Genomic DNA, 23,958 nt, shown 5'->3' with positions numbered 1-23,958 from the left:
TGAGTATGGGCATCAAAGAAAGGATGGGCATCGTCATTCAGCATCATTCAGCGGGGAGTTTTCAGGTGTCGGTTTCTTCTTGGCATTTTCTTATTTCGGGGCATTGAGCATCGATCGTCTGGGCCATGGCATTGTTTGAATTTCAATTATCTTCCTTTTCCCGACTATGGCTTGTTCAAGGGCTATTGGGATGGCTTAGGTCTGCGTCTGTGGTATAGGCTGGCGCGTGAGAAGGAGGATTATAGGTGATATGGCACTCATGGCTTGGTAATTTTGATAGGCCGTTACTTTGTATGACTGTATGTCAGCTAGGAATCATCCATTTGCTACATGATGTGTTTATTTTGAGTTGTGAAATGAACTGTGGTGCGGTTCACCATATGGGGGTTGAGGGTAATCCCTTTGTCTGCAGGTGTATTAATTGCCGTAGGAGAGACCTGCTGACTTGGACGGAAGGCTTTGAATGTTTCGCATTTCTTTTGATATCGTATCCTCAAATGACAGCTACATAAAAGCCGGCCAGTCTTGTCATTCTTTGGCTCGTTCCTTTTGTTCTTTGTTGGCCGTTTTTGGCGCCACTCAGTGGATAACATTTAGAACTGACCCCCCTCCGCCCCCTTCGGAGACGGCGGGAGGGATGGAGCTGGCTCTACTCTGGAAGTCCAGACATCAAAATAGCTGTCACATGAACAAACCCGGTTTTTTCTCACGTCTTGGGATTTTGCAATCCATAGACCATGGAGGAGAACATCGTGTGGCTTGAAGAACTCGTATTGTGACCAAGATGTGGTGTCCACCTACATTTCTCTCAGGGAGACGAGGTTGAACGCGCGAGTTAGAACGGACAAAATATCAGAAACACTCAATGACTGTACTCCTCCTCCTCCTCCTCCTCCTCCTCCTCCTCCTCCTCCTCCTCCTCCTCCTCCTCCTCGTCCCTATCAGAGTTGGGCCCCCGGCTCCTATACATTACTTCCCCACATGATCACTCAGATAACTGATTACACACACAGAGAGAGAGAAAATGCACTTGATAGAGTTGGGGAAGAGAAAGGGGTTGGCGGTGGTGGTGGTGGGCTGCACTCAGCACACTGCTGGCGAGACTTCCATCACCCAAGGGGGGGGGGGCGTAGATCCCTAAAGGGATGGACGTGTAGGAGCACAATATGATCTGGTCAGTACGTTTAAGCAGTCCGACGAGACAATGGTGCACTTGGTTGGCATCACAAATATCCATTTCGGTTCCAGGGCTATATTTGGGTGGAACACCATACCGTCCCAGTCATCCATCGTCCCAGTCATCCATCGTCCCTTTGAAACAGACTCACAGGGGCGCTACATCAAGTCTGTGGATGGCGGACTAAAATCATAATGATCACGCTGCAAAGGAGGTCAAATATCAAAAGCAACACCAACAGTTTGGGGTCGACACGGAAATCTGAGAATGGGAACACTGGTTTAGTGCCAATAAGGCGGCCCAATCCCCAAGCCTCAGCTGGCAGTGAGGCATGACTTGTGCTTTATCATAGCAAGGGAACTGTAGCAAGCAGCATCAGAAGGCTATCACGCAAGATGTCTAGTAGAAAGCATGAACATATTCAAGTCTTATCATGAGATGATCTTCCTATTACTACTTGAGCAGTAAGCCGCCCTCGACAGGGCCATGTCTGATATACACAGTCATCTAATGCATTTTACGACCTGTCGAGCTTTCGACTTGAGCCATCCATTCTTGCTCATGGAAGAGCATCAAAAGTGACTGGGACCCCACAAGGATCTCTATTGCAGTCCACGACACCAATCATTGTGTCGTCTCCGATTCCGTCTTAACTTTTTGTTCAACCTGATCCACGTTTGACCATGCCTGAAGAGATATCGCACACAAGCCCCAAACCGTTATGGGCAAATAAAAGAAAACACTCAAGGAAAATGAAAACAGCCGTGGAGGAATACCAGACTGAAGGAGACACAGATACGTGTCCCGGGTACCTCGAGTCTAAAACCCCCGTCTACGTGAACGCCGATTTTGCATGAGAATTGCGCAAGTTGCCGCCGCATGATGAGTCACCTCGCCTTTAGGATGGTCCGGTTGGCAAGGTTTTTACCAACGACGAGCGCCTCCTAGAGGAGCGTTGTTAGCGTTGTCTGCGAAGAAAGTCCGGTCAGCGATTAGGCCACTAGACTTTGGGAGAATGGAAAACACGTACTACCGCCACCGCCGCCACGGCCACCACCACGGCCACGGCCCCAGCCGCCGTAGCGACCACCGCCGCCGCCGCCACCGTAGCGGGTCATCTCAGCGAGACGGGGATCAATCTCCTGCTTGGCCTCTCTGAGGACGTTGACGAGGTCACGAGCCTGCTTGGAGTCTGGGAGAAAGTTAGCGCTTTGATCAAATATGACAGATAAGGGGGAGAACTGACTGTCAGTGGTGAAGAAGGTAACGGCGGTACCCTTGGCACCAGCACGACCGGTACGACCAATACGGTGGATGTAATCCTCCGAGTTGTTGGGGTAATCGTAGTTCAGCACGTGAGTAATGTTGCGAACATCTTGAGCAAGGGGTTAGCAGACGCCTCACGGTTTGTATAGCAACGTTCCAGCCGGGAACCACGTTTGTTTGATAAATATATCAGGCTGTTTTCACTCCGTCGAAGACAGGGCAGTCCATATGCGTCAAATGCCATCCTGGAAAGTTCAATGTACCGGGTCCTCGGGCTTGGGGAATCTTGGGGACAGCTTGAGCGAATCAAGAATTGCCACATCCACGCTTGTACCATAGGCAAATGGGAGGCACAAGGGTGGAACAGCGAGTATAGCGAGCCAACGGCTGCACACCAGACCAAGACTCCACACAGGAGCAGAGAGAACCAAGGAAACACGAATGCATCAGGCAAGAGTGCGCAAGTAAGAGAGCCCCTAGACATAAGAGTAAAGTACAGCACAAGGCTGCTGGAAGTTGCCATGTAGATTGGGGGGGAATGATACTCACCAATACCACGCGAAGCGACGTCGGTCGCGACCATGATGGGAGACTTGGCAGTCTTGAACTGGTCGAGGACCCAGTCACGCTCGTTCTGCTGCTTGTCGCCGTGGATGGCTGCGAAATGTTAGCTAGAGTACAGAGGATTAAGAAAAGAATGAGACAACATACAAAGCGCGGGCCATCCGTCCTGGCGAAGGAAACGGGTGATCTCGTCAGCGACACGCTTGGTGCCAACGAAGATGAGAACCTTGTTCTCCTTGTTGTCCATCATCTTCTCGAGGTGCTTGATCATGCGATCACGCTTCTCGCTCTCGTTGACGACCTCGACAATCTGGGTAATGCGGTGGTTGGCAGCCAGGTCCATGGAACCGATGTTGACCTGGATGAAGTCGGAGAGGAAGTCGGACGCAAGAGCGCGAACCTCCTTGGGCCAAGTGGCGGACCACATGAGAGTCTGACGGTCAGGGCGAATCTGGCCAATGATCTTGCGAATTTGGGGCTCGAAACCCATGTCCAACATGCGATCAGCCTCGTCAAGAACAAGGTAGGTGACGCGACGCAGGTTGGTCTTGCCGGCCTCGAGCATGTCGATGAGACGTCCGGGGGTGGCAATGCAGACCTCGACACCGCGGGAGAGATCACGGATCTGGGGACCCTTGGGGACACCACCGTAAACGCAGGTGTTGCGGATGCGGGAAGACTTGCCGAACTTGGAAATCTCCTGCTGAATCTGGACCGCGAGCTCACGGGTAGGGGCGAGGATCAGGACAATGGGGCCATCGCCGGGGGCCAGCAGAGGCTGGGCGTTGATGTGGACGATGGCGGGAAGGCAGTAGGTAAGCGTCTTTCCGGAACCAGTCTCGGCAATACCGACGACGTCGCGACCGGAGAGAGCCATGGGCCAACCCTGGGACTGAATGGCAGTAGGAGCGGGGAAGCCCTGAGCCTTGACCTCGTCCATGACATATCTGGGGAAACCAGCCTCGTCGAAGGTCTCGACGGGCTTGGGGACATCGTTGCCAGCAATGGCAATCTGGTGCTTGCGACGGAAGGACTCAACATCCTCTGAGCTGCGGTTGGCCACCTCCTCGTGCTCCTTGTAGAAAGACTTCTCGAACTTGGGCATCGTGGAAAGATCTGTGCAAGAAAAAAAAGAGTCAGTAAACGCGTTGCTGGTGTATACTGTCGTGAATCAACTAACCCCATTCTTGTGTGCGAAGACCAGCGCCAAGGTTGTTCATGCGGTCACCGCCACCGCCGAAACCACCACCGCCGCCGTAGCCGCCGCCACCGTATCCATTGCTGTCACTGACCAGTTAGCAATAATGTTGACGACAGAATCAAAAAAAAAAAGTTATTAGATGCTGAAGCTGGCGTTGGAGTCGTTTTGAGAAACCACGCTCCAGATTCGGGAAAAAGCATCGTGGCACTACGAGCGGTGTCGCGCCAAGGCAACAGCCGCCTCGTGAACCCGGCCGACGTGTTTGAGAATAGAGTCAAAGAAATGCTTACCCGTTGGAATAGCCACCACCGCCGTAGCCACCATCGCGACCGCCTCTATCCTGACGATCACGACCACCGCCGTAGCCACCTCCTCCGTAGCCGCCGCCGCCGCGACCACCACCGCCGTATCCGCCGCCGTAGGACATGTTTGCTAGTTGCGAAGAGCGCGCGAAGTGTTTATTGTCGTGAATGGTGCTTCGCTTGCTTGAGCGATGCCAAAGGAAAGACCGTGGGGAGAGAAAGAAGACGCGAAGTGAACTCTTTTTCTGGAGCGAACCGAAAAGAGAACTGATGCGTTGAGGGGAGGGGGATGGAGGATTGTGAGATGGAGGAAGAGAGGGATGCAGATGAAAGAAGGGGAGAAAAAGAGTAGGAGGGTCGGAGGTTTTGGGGAGCGCGAGGGAAGGCGGTCCCGGGGTGAATTTTTTTCTTTGCCTGCCCAAAACTTTTCGGCGACCGCTACCAGAAGGACCCTGCTAAGGCGAAAAAGGTACGTACCCGATGCACGTGGGTCTGTTACTGCCTTTATCGCTCGGATAAGATGGTGGATCTGACTCGCGATAAGGCACCTCTGCCAAATCTGCACACTGCACACCTGCAGCAGCAGCAAGGTTCTTGACTTTTTTTTTTTCTGTTTTTTTTTTCCTGCCGCTCTCTCTTACCTTGCTGGCGTCCACGGTGACTGTGGTACAGTGTACTTCGGTTTGGACCGGGGGGTCTCCAGCTTTTTTTTTTCTTCCAGACTTTTGCATGCGAATTGCGGAGACCTGGTTTTGAATGATTGGAAATCATTTGGCCTCGAGCGAGCTTCAGCACAAGCGGTGCAAGGGAACCCTTTGACTGCTGCTTGTTTGGTATCAGTACTAATTGGGACGGCATGCGCACCCGCGGCGGGAAGTCAAGGGAAGGAAGGAAGCACGGCGAGATGCATCAGATGACAGTGGAAGCTTCTGTTCAGTCCGACTAGTAATGCTTGGCTTTTTCTCTTGCCCGATCTAACGTCTAGCTAATTTATACTTGAAGCAAGGTGAGGAGGGAAATAATACTGTGTGAGGTAGGAGTAGAAACTTCGCCCACAATCTATGAGGCTGTTTGAGTATCAAGATGGCAGCAACGCGATGTAGGGGCTACCATCCTTGCCTCCCTCCATCTTGCTACACCCGTTTCCAGTTCAAGGCCTGTCCTCTCTCCATCGTCTTTTATTGAATGGCATCCGCTCCAATTGCAGAGCCTTTATTTGTCTACCGAGCAAGAAAATTCACCGACAGAATTCCATTACCAGCTCACCGGTAAACATTGCTCGTCAAAACTCACCGGTAGGGAAACATTTCCCAGAAACCAATCTCCATCTGAAACACAGTTAGCCCAAGCTTCACCCCGCCCAACAAACATCAAAACCAACCTTTGTGCCGTGAATAAAGATATTGATCAACCGCTCTATACTCGACGGGCTCTGCAAGGCGGCATGCCTCTCAATTAAGTCTGTGATTTAACCCCCCTCAGTCAGCAAGGAACAAAACGACTCAGTCAACCATAATGACCATGAGAGGAAAATAAACATCTCCACAAACCTGAGCCGGTCTTCACCGCCCCGACGTAGTCGTCAGCGACGTAGTTCTCGATCCACTTCCAGTACGTGTTCTCCTCGCGCTTCGTCTTGACGTCGCCGTGGAGCTGCTTTGCCACGGCGCCGTATCCGAGCAGGCACGGCGCGAGGGCCATTTGCAGCGCGATCCAGTCCTCGCTGACGCCCACGTCGAGGACGTAGCGCGTGTACGCCGTGCAGGCTGTATGTGTGGTCCTTTGTCAGTCTCGCTCTCGTGTGTCTCCCCAGGGGGACCAACATCCACAAGATAGGACTTGCCTTGATGTTCCTCTGTGGCCTCGAGTTCAGGCACCGTGATGCCGAAACCCTTGCAGTAGTCGATGTGCAGGCTCATCTCACGACTTATGTGGTTGACGATTGTGGCACCCTAGATGATTCAGTACACAACCTCTCCAGAACCATGGGCAACACCTACGGCCGAGATGTCTGCTATGCTCTTCGCCTTGTAAGAAGCCAGCGCGTTGGCTCTAGCGAAGTGAACCTAAGATAGAAAATGAGTTACCAAGAATTTCCGTCGGCTATCATAGCACACGTACCAGATAGAGGTAGTCCTGGATGAGATACTGCTTGAACGACTCCATGGGCAGCGTCCCGTCTCCCATGGCCATGACGAATGGGTGATACACAAAGGTCTTCCAAACATCCTTGACATCCGGTCTCTCGAGCATGTACTCGATAAAGCGCCCACTATCGACTTTAGTCAATTCGTTGCCTATACCAGCGGTTTAAAGGAGACTTACGGTGCAAAGGGCAGCGTCTGGATAGAGTGAAAGTGATTCAGCGGACCATGCCCCTTTCCGTACCCAGGAGCAGTCTTGATCCCGGCCTCAATGTATCGACAAGCCGACTTGACAGCTTCCGGTACACCAAGACTCTTTGCCACATTAGATGCAATAGCAGCTGCCACACAAATTAGCACTCATCATACTTAACCACGACCTCTTACCCAAACTCACAAGCTAAAGAACACCCAGTCCCATGCGTATTCGTCGAACTCTGATACGGGCTCTGCACGTGCCAAAACTCGCCGTGCCCATACAACACATCCACAACAACAGCCTTGTCCTCCTCGCTCTTCGCCACAGTCAAATCCGCCTTGAACGGCGCGTGTCCGCCCTTGACGAGCACCCACTCGGGCCCCAGCGCCTGCACCGCCTTCGCCATCGCCTCGAGGTCCCCGACGCTCTCTACCTCGACCGGCGCGTGGCCCGAGTCCTCGAGGATGAGCTTCGCCTCGGGGATGTTTGGCGTGAGGACGGTGGTGAGCTTGAGCAGGCCTTCCAGCAACGCGGCGACGGCCTCGCGAGGGAGCAGCTCTGCGCCGCTGGTCGCGATCATGACCTGTGGCAGTTTGTAAGAAACTCTGGGTTATCTATCCAAAAGTCTGCAAATGACGTGTTCATACCGGGTCAACGACGACCTTGGGGACCTTGTGCCTCTTGAGAGCCTCGACAACCGTCTCAATCGTAGCAGGCGAAGCCAGCATGCCTGATTCTGAGTTAGCTGCTTAAAGCCATGGGCCAGATACAGTCTACAAATGAAGCAAATCTCACCAGTCTTGACGACGTCCACCCCGATGTCGCCGATACAGGCATCGATCTGCTTGAGAAGAAACTCCTGCGGCACGTGGTGAATGTCGTGCACTCCAGTCGTGTCCTGCGCCGTCAGCGCCGTGGTGGCCGTCATGGCATAGCAGCCATGCGCCGCGATGACTTTTTGGTCCGCCTCCAGGCCTCTTTGGATTGCCGCGTCAGCAAGCCCATCTCTGTATTTGCTTTCCCCAGATCTTGTTGCAGTCTGGAGATGAAGAATGTGTGTGTACTCACGCTCCGCCGGAGCAGTCCGAGCCGGCAATGACAAGAACTCGTCCCTGAACCATGGTGACCAGTGTAGGGAGCAAAACGGACTAGTCAGAGATACGTTCGCGGGTTTGGGATCCTGTTTTTGGGCAAGAAAGAGTATTGATACGTGTTAGGTAGCAATCGACTCTCCGGAGCTTCTTTCCGTGCAGACGGATCGGACATCATCGGAGGACGGGGTAGGCACGGCTGACGACGGATCGGTCGCGGGTCGAAGATGTCACTCAAGTGGGGGCGGGGCACCCTTTAGTTTTTGCTCACCTCAATTAAACGTCCGACTTGCAAAACTCTTCGTCGTGTTCCCACGCCATACTGTGACCTGCGCCTTACTAGTTAGTCACACATCACGTAAAAGATATCGCCAAGGCTGCCATTCTTATATGCATGACCCTCACTCGAGGCTCAGTATCTCACTGGCAAGAAAAGGATGAGTGATCTGAGCGAGAGGTGAGGAAAACAAGCCATTTTTGATTTGCCTATCGTGCCGACACCCTACCTACCTACACCATTTGGGAATCGATACGCAGATGGCCACCAACTCCATCCTGTCCTTGCTCGCTCTTGAAGATCAATCCGTAGCTTATCTAGGTCCCTTTGCCGGCCAAAACCTCAGCTGGAGACTTTATCCACTCCCCCAAAGTCACGAGTTATAGTACAAGAAAAACCAACAAACAAAACGCCTCATCATGATGCCTCTCGAATTCCACTAATAACTTTCCGGCTGAAATGCCAAGTGATCTCTTGACGATGAGTGCAACGGATCATACAACCTTACGCTGTCTCCGTCGAGTCAGCTGAGCTGTCTGTATCAAATGAGCTCATGCTGTCCGAACGCTCTGCCTTGGGCAGAGGCTCTGTCTCTTTCTCCAGTTCCGATGGGTCTGAGATACTACGCTGTCTCTCTGTTCGATTTTCGTCACCCGAAGATGCGTTTTCCTCATCCTCGTGGACATCTTCGTCGTCAGACCCGCTATCGCTGTCTTCGTCAAAGACAATTCTTCTGAGGACGTTTTTGTCAAACATCTCGAGAACCATGCGTCTAATAGGCAGGCGGTAGTGATTGTATTCAAGCATCGTCATGACGCGCCTGAACATTTTGGGACATCTAAAGCCTGCCACCTTGTGCTGCCTGATCTGCATCAGTTCACCCATTGCCCGCTTGTACAGAACCATGTTGCCGAGATCGACAACGAGATCCAGGATGCGTTGGTTGATGGCCTCTTCGTTGGTGAAGGCCGGCAGCTCTTCCTTCTCTAGAGGCGGACGCGCTTCTGTTGGTGGCGGCGGGGTCAAAAAGGTCTTTTGCGTATCTGGCAACGCAATCTTGGAGGCAATAGCGTGCTTCCAGGGTTTGAACGAGAAGAATTTGGATAGGTTATTGGGAATGCAGAATCCCATCGACTCTCCTCGCGGTGAAAGATTTGCATCCCATCCACATTCTGACAGGATCTCAAGACCGTGGGCGGATCGAGACACTAGTCCCAGGACGAAGAAGGCGGTGCCACGCAGACTCATCACCTCATGTTCTTCAGCAATCTTGACAATGTCCTCGATAACATCGCATGATTCGATAAAAGGGGCACCGAGCTCCATTGATCCCACGTTGCCGACAGCCCACATGGAGGCCTTGACCTTTAGCATGAGCTCGGGATCTTCCGACTGCATGCCGTATTCTTTGATCGTGCTGGCAAACTCAGCAAAGTGTCCCTTGTCGCTCAGTAACTTGCATCCCTCCTGAGTGCGTGCAAGCTCGCGATAGAAGTGCGGTGGAATGTGATTCTCTGGCTCGGTATCTGCTTGAGCTTCTTCCACCATGTTGATGCGGTTCTGGTGCTCTTCTGGATTCTCTAGGAATGCTTTGGCCAGGCTGGTTTCAATCACACCAACGTATGAGTCGTTTCGACCGAGGAACCAGTCATCCATCTCATTGCTGATGTAGTCAACGCCGTCGAGGTAGTGGTAGCCAATGGACGAAGACAGGAACCGCAGTAGGAGAGGAGCACCGATCTCTCCCAAGTGGTCCATTGTCGGACGACACTGGACGACATACTCCAGATATGCTTTCTTATTGCATGCCTTCTCGAGGATCTTAACTGCGGTTCGGCAGACCTCTACCTCGGGGTCGTAAAGTTGGTCGCAAAGCTTCTCGATGGCCCACTTCCAGTCGATCTTGCCGTGGGATGGTTGGGATGCATCGAATGGTCGAGTGGCGTACTTCCGCAGCGCGTTCGTCGCCGTGATGCGAATCTCCCTCGTTCCAGACGTAAGAGCCTGTTCTATAAGCACCCGTGGGTGTCCCGGGATGCTGTAGTCAAAGTTTGAGAGAAGTAGTTTGATCAAGTCAGGGCGCTGCTTGTGCCCGAGAATGTGGTACATCATGTTGAACATTCTCCAGCGTTGTAGAAGCTCCAAGCCTCTGGGATCACCACTTAGGACTCCAAGCATGGGGAAGTATCCTGCGCAAAGTGTGCTTTGCAAGCGACCAGGGGAGAACATTGGATCAGTGGATGTCAATCCGCTGCTCTGCATTGTTTGTTAGTGTCTTGATGAGGTTGCCAAGGATGTGTTTTTTTGCTTACCGGGTCACATTGAGCGAGGCACTCAGCTATCTGCCGTAACATCTTATGATCTTGCAAGTACTGAAAGCCCTCATTTGACTGAAGCAGAGTGTGCATCAGTGTGCATCCGACCCTGACGTACTTTTGAGAATTCTTATTGCTTGTAAGATCCGAAAACCTGTGCTTAAAAGGCCGGTAGAAGCTCATGATCCTGTTCATAAACTTGGACACCCTGTTGACCTCGTCTAGTCGCTTTCCATCTTGAAGCGGCCCTTCGATGATTCGCGAGATAACATCCCAGTTCCATTTCAAGTAGTTGGAGCTGTTCAGGACATTAGACTCCACCAAAAGCTGCCGGATTGCGCCCTCTTGAACCACAATCCCGGCGTTGCTTTTACGGTGCATGTCTGCGAGGTTGTCGCTGGAGGGGAGAGTTCCAGCAGTCGCGATAGACGGCGTGCTCCTATACAGCGTCTTGCTCACCGAGCTAATCTGATAAACTATGCCCGAGGCAACGAATCTGTTGTCGTCTTTGAACTGAGTCGCCGCAGCGAAGAGCTCCGGAAGCAGAGGTAAGTCGTTGCTCCACGTCGCGGGGAGGAGCCTGCTTGCCAGCTTCAGCACCTCGCCAATCAGGAGACACGTCTTTCTGGAGAGCTGAGGGTCACTGGTCCTGGCAACTTGGAGCAAGTTTTCCAATAGACCAGCTTTGACAAACGTAGCCAGAAGCAGGGCAGTGTAGTGATCCATGAAGTTTTGCTCTCCACTATCTTCCTCCACGGGCAGAGCATTGGCCGAGGGCGTCTGGTTCGGAACTGATTTGAGGCTAGCTACCCGTCCATATGTCGTTAGGCGGCGACCAGCTAGGAAGGAAGAAGCCCACGAGGGCGACTTGATCCGGAGAAGAAGGTAAATGAGATCGATTACTGTCTCTCGGATGGTTGCTTGCGGAAGCACCATGCTAGTGAGCAGCGACTTGATGGCTCGAGAGTCATGCATAGTCAGCATCATCAACCCAGGCCAACTCTTCAGGATCTTGGTGATTGCCTTGGCGTTCTGCTTCAGTAGGCTCTCATTTGCGAGGATGATATCTGTGAATGCCGTGAAGAGAACCTCCAGATCATAACCGGAGCGCAAGTAGATTCTCTTTTGTGGGTTATCCAAGATCTGCATATAAGACGCCGTAAGAGATTCGGGCGATTTATATGTTCCTTCGATCAAAGCCTCAGAGAGCGGTGAAAGGCCGCCAGAAGCGACTGCCAGGGCCGGGTCACGAAGCATAACCTCAGCAAGTGTTTCCAAGCAGATGGAGCGTAGACGATCTTCAGCCTGCTCTGCAACAGCGGCTATAGTCCTCACAACAGCGCGTGAAAGCTCTTTGACTCCATCCTTGACATCCAAAAAGGCCCGGACGAACTTCAAGGCCTGTTCACGCTCCAGATCTGCTTTTCGGTCTTTGATCAAAGATCTACGGTTTGTTAGCTGTGGCTCGCAGTCTTGTCAAATGTAGAAACATGGCCAAACTCACGTCACAACAATGATGTCAGTATTCAGACTGCGGATCTTCTTTAAAGAAGACACATCTGAGATGGCATAGCGAATCATTCGGTAACCAGCTGCCACTACTTCTCTGGCCTCACTGAGCAGCATTACTTGCATGCGAAGACCGAATACCGACCATACCAGGTCATACTTGAGAGTTGGATGCCGCCTGAACAGATCAACTAGACTGTTTCCTCGACTGACATAGTACTCTGGCGGCATGCCCTCTTGCTCAAGGGCTTGTAGCAACTCAGCCAGGAGAAAGGTCGGTGACTGCTCAGCCGTCTCTTCATTGTCTGAACCCGCGCCACTGCGAGAGGCGCTAGGAGGTGAGCGCATGCCATTGTTGGCAGAAGAGAACAGTGGCTCGTTTGTCCTTTGTCTTGTGGGTGTGGTAGGAGTCGCCTTGAATCTCGAGGCATCTGTAATTTTCTGCCGTAGATTCTTGATGCGCTGGTTGGAGGCATTCAGCTCTGCTTCGACCTTGGCCCTCTGTTCCTTGGTTTGTTTTGCCTTCTTGGCGTTTAAGGCTTCCAGCATGTTCTCACTTCCGTCCTTGATCTTCATCTCTCGATTCAGCTGCTCCTTGAGAATAGCTAGGGTCTGCTCTGCAGCCGTGGCGGGATCTTCCTCGTCGACCTTATCGATGCTGTAGATGTCGCCTCGGGAGCCAGAGCGAGATGGCATCATCTGGCTGCGCAGCTCAGAACTAAAGCTCCCAGGGGCGATGGAGGGGTTGAGGGAAGAGCCTCGGGGTCCGAAGCTGACGCCCGAGGCGCCCAGACTTCTCGATCCATTGACAGAGGCGGATGGCGGCTGAAGGCCGCCGGTGCTCTCTATGCGCTCGAAACTCGGACGTGGATTGAGGGTATTGGCGCTCGATGCCGACTGTTGAGGCGAGAGTGCCTTTTGAGACTGTCCGGAGGCGCTCAGCATCTTGGCGATGCCTCTCTATGTTACCACCTTGCTACGGGGCTTCTCCGGAGGTTCTGGCATTCGGGCGACTGTTATTTCAATACTGCTCTGTTTTTAGAAATTCGTTATCGGGGTGTCAGGGGGTCGGTGTTCGTGGTCGGGGTTCGTCTGCGTGGAGTAAAGGACTGTCGTCGATCGCTTGAATGAGGCTCTGTCGCGGTAGGTGGGTAACGAGTTTCGAATCGAGGTTCGGACAATTGTTCAAATTGAAGGCGGTCGAAATATGGCGCGAGAGGTACGGAGGAGAAGGTGAATGTTCGAGTCGCAGGCCGTTGGGCGCGCAAATGGGCGAAGTTGGTCGGCCACCCGCAGAGCCACGCCAAGAGCAGGGCAGGACGTCAGTCCGAGTGGAGATGCGATGTGAGTCTAATGCTGAGGATATGCGATTGGCGCATCAGAAAGGGTTGATCGTTTGGATCTTTCGCAGGTTCCAGCCGTGGAAGACGGTCCCGATAACAGTGTCGCTTGAGGTCGGGCGAGATATCTGTGCCCTTGGGTTGTCTGTGATGGATGATTAGTTCTGGTGGAAGCAGTCGTCGCTGTTGTCGTTGTCTCGACTGTTGCGTGGTGCTGCGGCGTTCCAGCCGAGTGCTCGTTCGCGGCCCACAGTTGACGGTGAAGTACCTACTGTGTAAGGTAGGTACTGCGCAGTGCGTACTTGGTCGCCGGATACCAACTGAGCCTGGTCTTCAGAGCTTCAGGAGTGGGCCTGGATGCGCATGGGTTGCTGTCGCGGGCGTGGCTCAGTGGTGTTAACAGTTGAGAATGGTCGCGGGCGGGCTGTAAAGGTGTGGTTGCTGCCAATGTCACCTGTGGACCGCAGAAGGCGCTGATACTGGTGTCTGAGGTGGGTGGTGTTCAGGGGTGATTTCTCAGGGTGGTGCAGTGCCACGGCCACAGCTGCAGCGAAGTTGCGAGGTTCTCCTCTGGTGAAGCTCTCCAGTGCACCTCTGACTCTCAGGACGGGATAAGCAGCGTCTGCGTCAGTTCGCCTTTGAAAGTATCTTACTTGCCCTACGATGGGGTAAATTAAGGTGAAGAAAGGTGAGAGAAAAGAGAAATCTTGAGGTATGGCTTTGGGGTTGTCAAGGTAGGTAGGTAGGAATATGAAGATACGGTAGGTAGGCTGTTTCTTGAAAGTACTTTCCAGCTCAAGTGTGTACGGATTTGGCAGCCCCAAGCCCATTGTTCGGGTTCAGATTGTTGGAGTCGGACCTCGTTCATGCACGCACACAGCCAAGTCCATTTTACCTCATTCATCATCCATCTTCAATGCTGATGTTAATCAACTTGAGATCACGTGTACAACACGACTTAGCTTCGGCCTGTCTATCTTATCTTCAAGCATTTATGTCCGAGGATCTGGAAAGAACTGATGATGAAATCTTACTTGCTCTCTCGGTGCGCTCTTTCTCCTTCGGCTCCTTCTGCTGCTGCTGGGCTATTGCTGCATGCGCCGTAACGCGGAAGGAAGCAGCCTTCCTTTAGTAGCCCCGCTTCCTGGTCGCTTCACCCCTCACCGAAAGCTTGGACCACGTCTCTCTCCCCTTTGGTGACCTTGGAAGATGTCGAGTACAAATACTTGCTCAGATAGGGCACCATGCCTCGTTATGCTTGGCTCAGACGGTAAGAGGACTGCCTGAGAAGCCAATGGGGACGTTGCCGTCAGCTGCAGCAGTCTCTATTTCGAGCTACCTTCTAGCGTTACGTCTGCTGAAGGGGTACATCGTCATGGATAAGGTAGGCATCTTGTCGATAAGCCCTAGATAAGGCACGAAACCTTGACCCCATTATCTGTACAGATACAGATGCAGCTCTTGGCACCACTCAGTTCTACCTTGACGCTCAACGATCAACGACCATCGACCTCCAATAACTACAAGAATGATCGCCCAAGGTAGATCACGATAGCTTGGACAGCCTCATATTTTCGTCAGCCTATCCTCCGATATGGTACATGTTACTTGAGCTGAAGATCTTCATCGTGGTTAGGTAAAGTGCAGTCGCCGATGGCTTCAATCGATGAACCAGCTTCTATTCGAGGGAACCTGAAAAGACGGGCATTCAACTCCGGGCGAGCCCATATCCGTACCTTTTGTGTATTGCATAGAGAAAAAAAAAGGTGCTCATGAACGCTCATCATGGACCATCCTACCCCCGGTCCCGAGGAAATCCCTTGTCGTCTGAAGCTGCTTGTGCCACAGCATCAACTGCCACTACCAATGCTGAAACGCGGCCGGCTCCCCCATCCGCAGTCATTCGATGCCTCGGAGACACCCACCTCTATCCGTGTCAAGCAGACTTGCTGGTAGCAGGTACTGGTGGCGGGAGATAGCAACCAACGCCGAGGATCGAGACAACAGCTGCCAAAGAGTTCCCATCATCCACACAGCAAACATAATGGACAGAAATGATTCTGTCAGAATCAGTCACCCACTACGGGATTTGCATCTTCGGCCTTTCGGTCTAATATCCACAATCCCGAAATGGCGGGGCCCCCGGTTCCTTCGCGCGCCCGTCCTTGGCCAAACCCTCACCTCACCTCACCTCATCTCATCTCATCTCACTTCACCTTGACCTCACATCAGGTCGGAGAGCGGCGGCACAGGGACGGGCTTTGAGAGAAACGGCTTGCATGATGTGTGGGTTTCTTGGTGTTCCCATGTTGGTTGTGAAGCGTTCATGTACATTCTTCATCATTGTATGAAATATTGACCCTTGCGCGGAGCCGGCCACTGGAGGTCCAGCAGCCAAGATACATCACGAGCATCTGCGGCTCTGTAAGATCCTTTGATCTCATCGAGTCTTCATTGGTCCCGTAGAGACGGACCCTGGAAAGAAAAAGTGCAAAATCAACTACCGCCTGCGGTAGCTAAGGTAGTCACGGCAGAAGTTGCCGCCTCTCGTCTTGTTTCTTCTTTTTTTCAGAGCCCTAGAGGCTAGAGGCGTTTGCTTCGCGGAGCTGAGGTACCTCGCCTTACCAAATAGCATGTACGGCCCAGAGCGTCTCTCGTCGGTCCCGCCCTGGCGCAGACAGCCGTAGGGAGACAGCGGCTGCATGCGGCGACTTGCCTGCCCAGCGTCCAAAGGGCATCGGCGGGCTCCGGGGGATCCACCCAGCTCCAATAAGACCATTCTACCCCACGGCAGCCGGACCCTATCAAGCGATCGGGCCAGTTCGGCCAGGCCATTGGGCCCTTACCTACCTACCCCCGACCCGCGGGGCCACCCTTACACAGTACGTACATCCCAGCACCCAACACAAGCAGAAGCTTTCATGCTTGCACAGCGCAAACATTGCGTGCCGATTCAAGACGCGACTACGCTATCTGTGCTGCTTGCTGGTGTATCTCCGGCCCGGCTCTTGTCTCTGTGGTGGGTGACGTCCAACGAAGCTAATCTGAGAGCGAGAACCTCAACCAATTTCTTCTCTTGGATGTTGATATAAAACCTATCGTCCCCCCTCTGGCCTCTTCTCTTGTGACCTTGCTCTTGTCCTCTGTCTCATCATCAACCAACACCCACCTCCTTATCAGTGCTTGCTTGCGGTCTCTCTTGAGCTTGAACCACTTAGCACCTTGCTCTCATCCTCGACCCTCATCTCACAACGACATCTCATCTTATCTCGTCTTTGCGATACCAGCAATCTCATCCGTGATACCCCAAACGCCCTACATTTTGTTCGCTTTCCCCCCATTCTCAACCCTCGCAAAGCCACACACGAACACACACACACACATTCACAATGGCAGCCTACCTCGCCTCCGCCCGCTACGGCAAGGACAACGTCCGCGTCTACAAGGTCGAGAAGAACGGCAACGTCCAGACCGTCACCGAGATGACTGTCTGCTGCCTCCTCGAGGGCGAGATCGAGACCTCGTACACAGTCGCCGACAACAGCGTCGTCGTCGCCACCGACTCCATCAAGAACACCACCTACATCAAGGCCAAGGAGAACCCCGTCAACCCCCCGGAGCTCTTCGCCTCCATCCTCGGCGCCCACTTCCTCGAGACCTACGCCCACATCCACACAGCCAACGTCAAAATCATCCAGCACCGCTGGACCCGCATGACCGTCGACGGCAAGCCGCACCCGCACTCCTTCTTCCGCGACGGCGAGGAGACCCGCAACGTCGAGGCCCGCATCTCCCGCAAGGACGGCATCGCCCTCACCAGCGCCATCCAGAAGCTCACCGTCCTAAAGTCCACCGGCTCCGCCTTCCACGGCTTCGTCCGCGACGAGTACACCACCCTCCCCGAGACCTGGGACCGCATCCTGTCCACCGACGTCGACGCCGCCTGGACCTGGAAGTTCCCGGACCTGGCCGCCGTCCGCGCCGCCGTGCCCAAGTTCGACCCCGCGTGGCGCGCCGCCCGCGACATCACCATGAAGACCTTTGCCGAGGACGAGAGCGCCAGCGTGCAAAACACAATGTACAAGATGTGCGAGCAGATCCTCGCCGCCGTGCCCGAGACCCTGACCGCCACCTACTCCCTGCCCAACAAGCACTACTTTGAGATCGACCTCAGCTGGCACAAGGGGCTCAAGAACACGGGCAAGGACGCCGAGGTCTACGCGCCGCAGTCTGGCCCCAACGGCCTCATCAAGTGCGAGGTCGCCCGCAAGCCCGAAACCGCCAAGTTGTAGGCGCGAGCTTTGGGTGAGTTGGCCTGTGGGTCGAGTGAGTGAGATAAGGGGTTGTAGACTGAGGATGAGAGAAGATGCTTTCCTATGAGAATCCAGTGAGATTCGCCACTTGCATTTACCGGCGTCCATGACCTGGTCAAGCCTGGCCGGGTGTTCTTTTATAGTAATAATGAGCAATGACTAAGAATATGATAACCCATCAAATTTGTTGTCCTGAAGAGAATTCCTGTGACTCGAGTGATACCGTCGTTTGGCTTTGGAACTGATCTTAGAACATGGGCAAGACGGAGAGCTTTGATGAAGCCACCCATGATACCATGTACGGGTTTCCAGAAAGGGCGTGGTGCTTCTCAATGGTGTTCCTCATTCTACGACCTGTCCCGCAAATGACACATATACTCGAACTGCTGCTTGATTTTAAGATTCAATTGAGACAGGTGTCGTGAGGAGCGTTTTCCTCTTTTCTTTAGGCTGAACAATAGTAAAAGGCCGTCAGCGTAACCTTCAAGCTTTCACACGTATTGCGATTCTTAAGAAAAACTTGGCAATTGACTCCAATCAGGAGATAATTTGTAAAAGTGACAATAACTTACAAACTCAGATGTATGTATTCAAAGTATTGGATAAGCAAGTAATACTTGTGTCTCTCGGCAGCAGAGCTCAGGAGTGATACCAGACACTGCTATTTGACATCAAAGGCAACGTGAACGTAGGTAAAAAATTGATGGATCACATCTTCACACTGCTGCTATTAGCACCCTTGAAGAAACGCGCCTGCCTATAAAAAGATATTAGTAGGTTCCCTGATACCGCACCTAACCTTCCTTGCTCCTTTTCAACCGGCACTCCTCTTCCCCTCGCCTATATCGAGACATCGTAGACTGTCGATGCTCAGCTCGCAACATTCTCGACATCAGTTCCAGCGGGTACGATGTCTTTCGAAAGCCTCAGGAGTTTCCAGGGGATCGCATTACGCATGTCAGGCAGAGATCCCAATCCCACTAGCCAGAACATATCAATGACAGACATAGTCCAGCACTCGATGAGAAACACCGCCACATTGTAGAGGGTCATTTGACTTCAAAGTTTTTGAGAATGCCCGTATTCGTACAGAATATACACGCCGACTCAAGGCGGCTTTACTTTACACCTCGCTCGCCCCTTCTCCCTCCATCACCCCTTTACAACCGTCGCACCTTATGGAGAGTCAACAGCAAAACCCCTCTCATATCCTCTGCGAATCCGCCTCCCGGATCGCCTTAACCTGCTCCTCCCACCCAGTCTTTCCCACAGGAACATCCCCAAACCGGATAACATTCTGCTTATACGGATGCGCCTCCCCCTCGAAAGCCTTGAGCCTCGCAAGCCTCTTCTCCCGCAGCCTATTCTTGGGCAGCATGCCGCTCACCGCCTTACGCAGCACCTCGGCGCCGCCGTGCTTCTCCATCAGCACGTCCATCGTCACCTGTCGCAGGCTGCCGGGGCGGGTGTTGTGTCGGTAGTACGTCTTCTGCCACTTCTTGCGTCCCGTCACGTGCAGCGCCGCGCAGTCCGTCACCACCACGTAGTCGCCGCAGTCCGTCGAAGGGTCCCAGGTCGGCTTGTGCTTGCCCATCAGCAGCACGGCGATGCGGCTGGCCAGGCGGCCCAGCGAGGGCGGGGTGACGCCCGGCTGGGTCGAGAGGATCTCGTGGGGAGCCGAGGCGGAGATCTGGTGCCATACTCGGGAGTAGGAGAGGCGCGTCTGGAGAGTTGAGCAACTGGGTCAGCTATACGGTCGTTGCGATAGCTCTCGGGAGCATGGAGAGAGGTATATTTGATTGGGGAGGCTGTGAAAGGGGGAAAGCTTACTAGGCCAATGGTTTGCGACATCTTGAAATGTGTTTTCTGGGGCCGGCCGCCTCAGCCGACGTTGACGCTCGTTTCTGGTATTCGCGGACCGAATCGGTCAATGGGACAGTCCTTGCAGCGGGCAAGCCAGCGATAAAGCGTCGTCGTCGGATCTCGGAAAAGGAATGTAGTCGTCACGCGTTCTTGGGCGTCGTTGGCGATCTCCATTCAATAGCCTAACCCTGAGCTTCTCCCAAAATTTTGGAGCCGGGAGCGTTCTCACGTGATGATAATGATAAGATCCCATCAGCTTACCTGGTAGGGAACGAAAGCTGCTTTCAAGCTACCAGCTGGTGCCAGCTGATGAGGCTGCTGCCAGCTGCAGAGACCGAGCGCCGACTTTGGGGCCGATGCTCTCCAAAAACTGGCCCGAGCGTTCCCATGGCGGGGCAGAAGACGACGGAAAGCAATGAGGCGATGCGATCCAATTGCGCCGTGCTCGCTGTCCGCTGGCCGCGAGTGGGAGAGGAGGGGCAGCAGCACGATTTCAAAGCAAGCCCATATTCACAGACAACTTTACTCCACGATGGACCATGGGTATTAAACCCGCATATGCCGGCACGGTCATCCCATAGGTTGTTGGTACGCAATTCAACAGCATCATAACCATATCTATGAGCAATACCACTTGAAAGCTTCCGGCATTTTGTCAAAGTGGGATGGTCACAAAGTAAACCCGCGACACACCAACATTCCCTGGGGCTCTTTTTTCCCCGAGAACGACAAACTCCATCCACATCTCTCTCTCTTTATTTTAGGAACGGGAAACCACCGGAGTTTAACAACCTGACCTCACTTTTTTCTCATCTCAACAACAGCACAAACAACAAAGGGTCCTACAAGGACAGAGCATGCTCTACTGCCTCCCCGACTTCATCCACAACTACCGCTCTCTGCTACGAAGCCCGCTGCAGCCAAGCAGACGACCCTTCACCATGACCGTCTCATATCCTTTTCAGGTGAGTTCTCAATACCGTTTCTCTCTCTTTCCCTCTATGCCTGTTCTCCAGTCTGGTCCTCTCTTTCCGCTTTGCCCGGCAAGTCCAGTCAGTCAGTCAGGCAGTCCACCCGCCCCTCAAGTCTCCGTCACGGACACGGGACCTGGCCGAGGCGACAAAGTCTTGTTCCTTCATTCTCGCTCGCTCGCTCCGTCGTTCGTCAGTACCGTCCCGTCGAGACGCACGCAATCCGGGTAGAGGGACATGTGCGTATGAGGGTCCATTCCTCTTCCGCACGCACATACACGGGCTTCATCCTTTGCCCATTTACTACCCATTGCCTTTTTCCACCTGTTCAAGTATACCCGAATCTACAATACAGCAATGGGGGTGACATTGCTCAACTGAATCAAATGGCTAATGAAACGTCTGAAAATCCAACACTAGACCGTTTTCGCCGTACCCATGACATGTGACAGCTGCGTCAAGGACGTTTCAGACTCGTTGTACAAGCTCGGGGGTATCACCAAGGTCGAGGCCAATCTCAAGGACCAATTGCTTTCTGTCGAGGGCACAGGTACGTCGTCTTCTGCCGCAAACTCTGAAAGCTTTTTTTCCCTCTTCTTTTCTTTTCCCTTTTTCACTTTCATCCTTCTTGCGGCTCATGGCTGTTGATCCCTCCTCCATCCACACACACACACAAACACACACACACACGCCCCCTTCCCTGTCTTACACCCACATGGGTTTTGCTGTTGCGCGTCCCACATACACGATGCTTTGAGGCGTCCCAAGCTTGCCGGTTTGACAGCGCCATCGCGGTGATCCTCTCAAGATTGTATTCGCTGCCTTACAAACCTGTCATGGGGGATGGATAGACTCAAAAAATTGAACGCCTTACCGTTTGGAAAAAAGAAAAGAATGTACCTGCCGCTAACACTCTTGGCGACGTTTTGCAGCCGCACCATCAACAATTGTTGACGCCATCCAAGCCACGGGGAGGGACGCCATCCTGCGAGGCTCGGGAGGATCAAACAGTAGGTCAACTGAAGTCTCTTCTTTCTCTCCTTTGGCTTTTGTGCTCTTGTCGTCCAAGTCCAACTTTTCTGTCCGCATTTCCTGTAACCCCTTGGCGGACATTAAGTTGTTTCCTGATACCACCCAACTTGTCTTGTCACACCGGCACTGGTGTCGGCAGATGGGGTCAAGTTTTGGGTTTCCATCGTCGTCGTTTAAACTCGCTCACCTGGGAACACCGGACTTCATCTGACCGCTGACTCACCACGTCCCTTAGGCGCGGCTGTGAGCATCCTCGAGTCTTTTTACCATGCAGATGATGCGCCTTCAAAGTCGAATGAGCAGCGAGACCGAGAGGTCAGGGGCCTGGCTAGAATGGTGCAGGTCTCCCCGACTACAACTCTGATCGACATGACGCTACGCGGCGTTGCCCCCGGGCCATACCGAGCTACAATCCGTGAGTACGGTAACCTGGCAGAGGGCGCATCATCGACGGGCCCTGTCTGGTCGGGAGGCAGTCAAGACGCCGCCGCCGCCAAGGGCTTCTTGGGTGTCTTCAACGTCGACAAGGATGGCAGAGGCAGCGCCTATCTCGACAAACCCTTTCAAATCTGGGAAGTTATTGGCCATGCCATGGTCGTCTCGAGACAAGATGAGTCTGCAGGGGCGTTGAAAAATGACCCAGACACGTTAGTCGGCGTGATTGCCAGGAGTGCCGGCGTGTGGGACAATGATAAGACGGTCTGTTCATGCACCGGCAAGACGCTGTGGGAGGAGAGAAAGGACGAGGTTGAGAAGGGTATGCTGTAGGTAGACTTTGCGGGAAGCCATCAGATGATGTATAAAGAATGATCATGAAATCAACGAGAGATTTTCAATGTGTTTCTTGCCAGGGAAGCTCGGTCGATGAGCCGGATAGGCTTTATGATGATCACCAATAGCCACACGTGGAGTGGCAGCCACCATAAACAATATCGTACGATTTTTGCGATGAACGTAGATTTTTGGACTGCATCTGCTACCTCAGGTCAAGGTCGATGGCCACGGCTTCCAGAACACTGACAGGCAAGATGCCAGGGGTTGTTGTGGTTATGGTGTGAGGAGTCCAAAGAACCGCACCATGGTCGGGTTTGACACTGAGGCTGAGCCTCTCCAATGCCTTGGCATACTGCCCACCCCAAGGATGAGGTTCAAGGACTCTCGGTTAGGTAGACAGATTCGCGGACCTGGAGTTGCGGGATGGGGGCACTTACCTTGGACTCTGGGGTCTCGGTAAGGTTGCGGGTTTCCATCCGTTGTCACAGGCTCGTGTAAGTTAACCTCTGTATGCCAAGCTTCCCAAGGCTTGTCTCGGTCAGAATTTTCCGCCGAGTTCTTGATCGTCTCTGGACGATGGGACAGATGGGACAGCGGGGCCAGCAAAAGAGATGGAGCCTCTGTTCCCTGGGAACGGAGAGAGAGGCCTATGCCAGAGGAGGAGACCAACAGACCTGGCTTCAGCGTCGGGCTTGATGCAGATCATGTTAGAAGAAACACTGACGACGGTTCCGGGAGATTCCCCCCACCGATCGAAGACCGGAAGGAGGCGGAGCGTAGGTGACAGGTGGTAGATGAGACGAATACGCGTTGTAGTTGAACAGGGACCAGAGGCGCTACCTTATTTTGCTGGATCGCAGGGGCGCCGGGACCGCCTTGCCGTGATAAGGCCCACTATCCGTAGTAAGGGCGTGTACGCAGATGGCATTACACAAGGAGGCTGATGCTGCAGTGCCAGTGGGAACTTGAAGTGACCGACATATACGTGCAAAGGGGTCGATGGGTGGAGAAGATGGCCGAGTTTGAAACTAGCTTAGGTAGGTGGTAGGCAAGCTCGAAATCGGATGCGAGAAGCGGTGGTCTGTACTCTTTACGTGCAGATTGCAGATCGAGTAAGGCAGCCCCAAAGATACGGGGTGGAGGCGGCAGGGGAGTTGAAGTGTTCGTTGACGACATGTCTAGGCTGATAATGACAGAAGGTTAAGTCAGTTGGGCTGCTTGAGAGCCACAAAGAAGCCACTGCGCCAAAGTGTATCGACGTTTATGATGCAAACGTGTTTGACGAGGAGGCTGATTCAGGAAACAAGAGTCGAGGAACAGCTGAGTCTCGACCCGTGGGCAATGTTTGGTGGTGAACATGACAAGTGCCTGCCGGAGCTCCCTCTCGAGATTTGCATTTGCGGGCTTCGGACCGCGGAGGTTCGCATTGAACGACGGGGACAACGTAGATCTTGCCGCGTCACGGGTGGATTCATCCGTTCAAAGGGATGCCCAGACTTGTGACACTTGGGAAGAGAAGGCAAAAAAGGGGAGTGGAAGGTTGACGGGCGAGCGAGCAGCAACTCGGAGCGGAGCGTTATGGGTGCCACTGTCTGCGATCCATGGCGCGGTCCTGTCCGT

General features: G+C 53.3%; 8 protein-coding genes across 8 annotated transcripts; 2 read left to right on the top strand and 6 right to left on the bottom strand.

Moving 5' to 3' along the window:
- Window positions 1-862: 862 nt before the first annotated feature.
- On the bottom strand, window positions 863-7,974 carry CLUP02_02626 (DEAD/DEAH box helicase; the record flags this gene model as incomplete). The annotated part of the gene is made up of 17 exons (XM_049281656.1): window positions 863-962; window positions 2,106-2,145; window positions 2,208-2,369; window positions 2,424-2,552; window positions 2,993-3,100; window positions 3,155-4,123; window positions 4,188-4,288; window positions 4,988-5,076; window positions 5,152-5,171; window positions 6,061-6,276; window positions 6,330-6,462; window positions 6,632-6,782; window positions 6,836-6,995; window positions 7,052-7,436; window positions 7,501-7,583; window positions 7,649-7,830; window positions 7,922-7,974. 17 exons carry the CDS (start codon window positions 7,972-7,974, stop codon window positions 863-865), a joined length of 3,081 nt encoding a protein of 1,026 aa, XP_049138799.1.
- Window positions 7,975-8,725: 751 nt separating this feature from the next.
- On the bottom strand, window positions 8,726-12,990 carry CLUP02_02625 (uncharacterized protein; the record flags this gene model as incomplete). The annotated part of the gene is made up of 3 exons (XM_049281655.1): window positions 8,726-10,477; window positions 10,534-11,980; window positions 12,041-12,990. The coding sequence occupies 3 exons, from the start codon at window positions 12,988-12,990 to the stop codon at window positions 8,726-8,728; spliced, it is 4,149 nt and encodes a 1,382-aa protein (XP_049138798.1).
- A 115-nt stretch (window positions 12,991-13,105) lies between these two features.
- On the bottom strand, window positions 13,106-14,631 carry CLUP02_02624 (uncharacterized protein; the record flags this gene model as incomplete). Its single annotated transcript, XM_049281654.1, has 6 exons — window positions 13,106-13,395; window positions 13,475-13,599; window positions 13,658-13,864; window positions 13,922-13,985; window positions 14,420-14,470; window positions 14,550-14,631. 6 exons carry the CDS (start codon window positions 14,629-14,631, stop codon window positions 13,106-13,108), a joined length of 819 nt encoding a protein of 272 aa, XP_049138797.1.
- Window positions 14,632-14,819: 188 nt separating this feature from the next.
- On the bottom strand, window positions 14,820-16,630 carry CLUP02_02623 (uncharacterized protein; the record flags this gene model as incomplete). Its single annotated transcript, XM_049281653.1, has 10 exons — window positions 14,820-14,940; window positions 14,994-15,218; window positions 15,332-15,445; window positions 15,602-15,659; window positions 15,718-15,860; window positions 15,915-15,936; window positions 16,011-16,186; window positions 16,276-16,301; window positions 16,351-16,520; window positions 16,597-16,630. 10 exons carry the CDS (start codon window positions 16,628-16,630, stop codon window positions 14,820-14,822), a joined length of 1,089 nt encoding a protein of 362 aa, XP_049138796.1.
- Window positions 16,631-16,774: 144 nt separating this feature from the next.
- Window positions 16,775-17,677, top strand: CLUP02_02622 (uricase; the record flags this gene model as incomplete). The annotated part of the gene is made up of 1 exon (XM_049281652.1): window positions 16,775-17,677. One exon carries the CDS (start codon window positions 16,775-16,777, stop codon window positions 17,675-17,677), a length of 903 nt encoding a protein of 300 aa, XP_049138795.1.
- A 1,225-nt stretch (window positions 17,678-18,902) lies between these two features.
- CLUP02_02621 (50S ribosomal protein L13) lies at window positions 18,903-19,549 on the bottom strand (the record flags this gene model as incomplete). Its single annotated transcript, XM_049281651.1, has 2 exons — window positions 18,903-19,421; window positions 19,529-19,549. 2 exons carry the CDS (start codon window positions 19,547-19,549, stop codon window positions 18,903-18,905), a joined length of 540 nt encoding a protein of 179 aa, XP_049138794.1.
- Window positions 19,550-20,418: 869 nt separating this feature from the next.
- CLUP02_02620 (heavy-metal-associated domain-containing protein) lies at window positions 20,419-22,332 on the top strand (the record flags this gene model as incomplete). Its single annotated transcript, XM_049281650.1, has 4 exons — window positions 20,419-20,526; window positions 20,953-21,082; window positions 21,465-21,542; window positions 21,800-22,332. The coding sequence occupies 4 exons, from the start codon at window positions 20,419-20,421 to the stop codon at window positions 22,330-22,332; spliced, it is 849 nt and encodes a 282-aa protein (XP_049138793.1).
- Window positions 22,333-22,540: 208 nt separating this feature from the next.
- On the bottom strand, window positions 22,541-23,044 carry CLUP02_02619 (uncharacterized protein; the record flags this gene model as incomplete). The annotated part of the gene is made up of 2 exons (XM_049281649.1): window positions 22,541-22,721; window positions 23,013-23,044. 2 exons carry the CDS (start codon window positions 23,042-23,044, stop codon window positions 22,541-22,543), a joined length of 213 nt encoding a protein of 70 aa, XP_049138792.1.
- Between the last annotated feature and the right edge of the window lie 914 nt (window positions 23,045-23,958).

This window comes from Colletotrichum lupini, chromosome 2 (genome assembly GCF_023278565.1).
Source record: "Colletotrichum lupini chromosome 2, complete sequence".
NCBI lineage: Eukaryota > Fungi > Ascomycota > Sordariomycetes > Glomerellales > Glomerellaceae > Colletotrichum > Colletotrichum lupini.
Note: the sequence above shows the minus strand (reverse complement) of the source record. Positions and strands in the feature narration are given on the sequence as shown.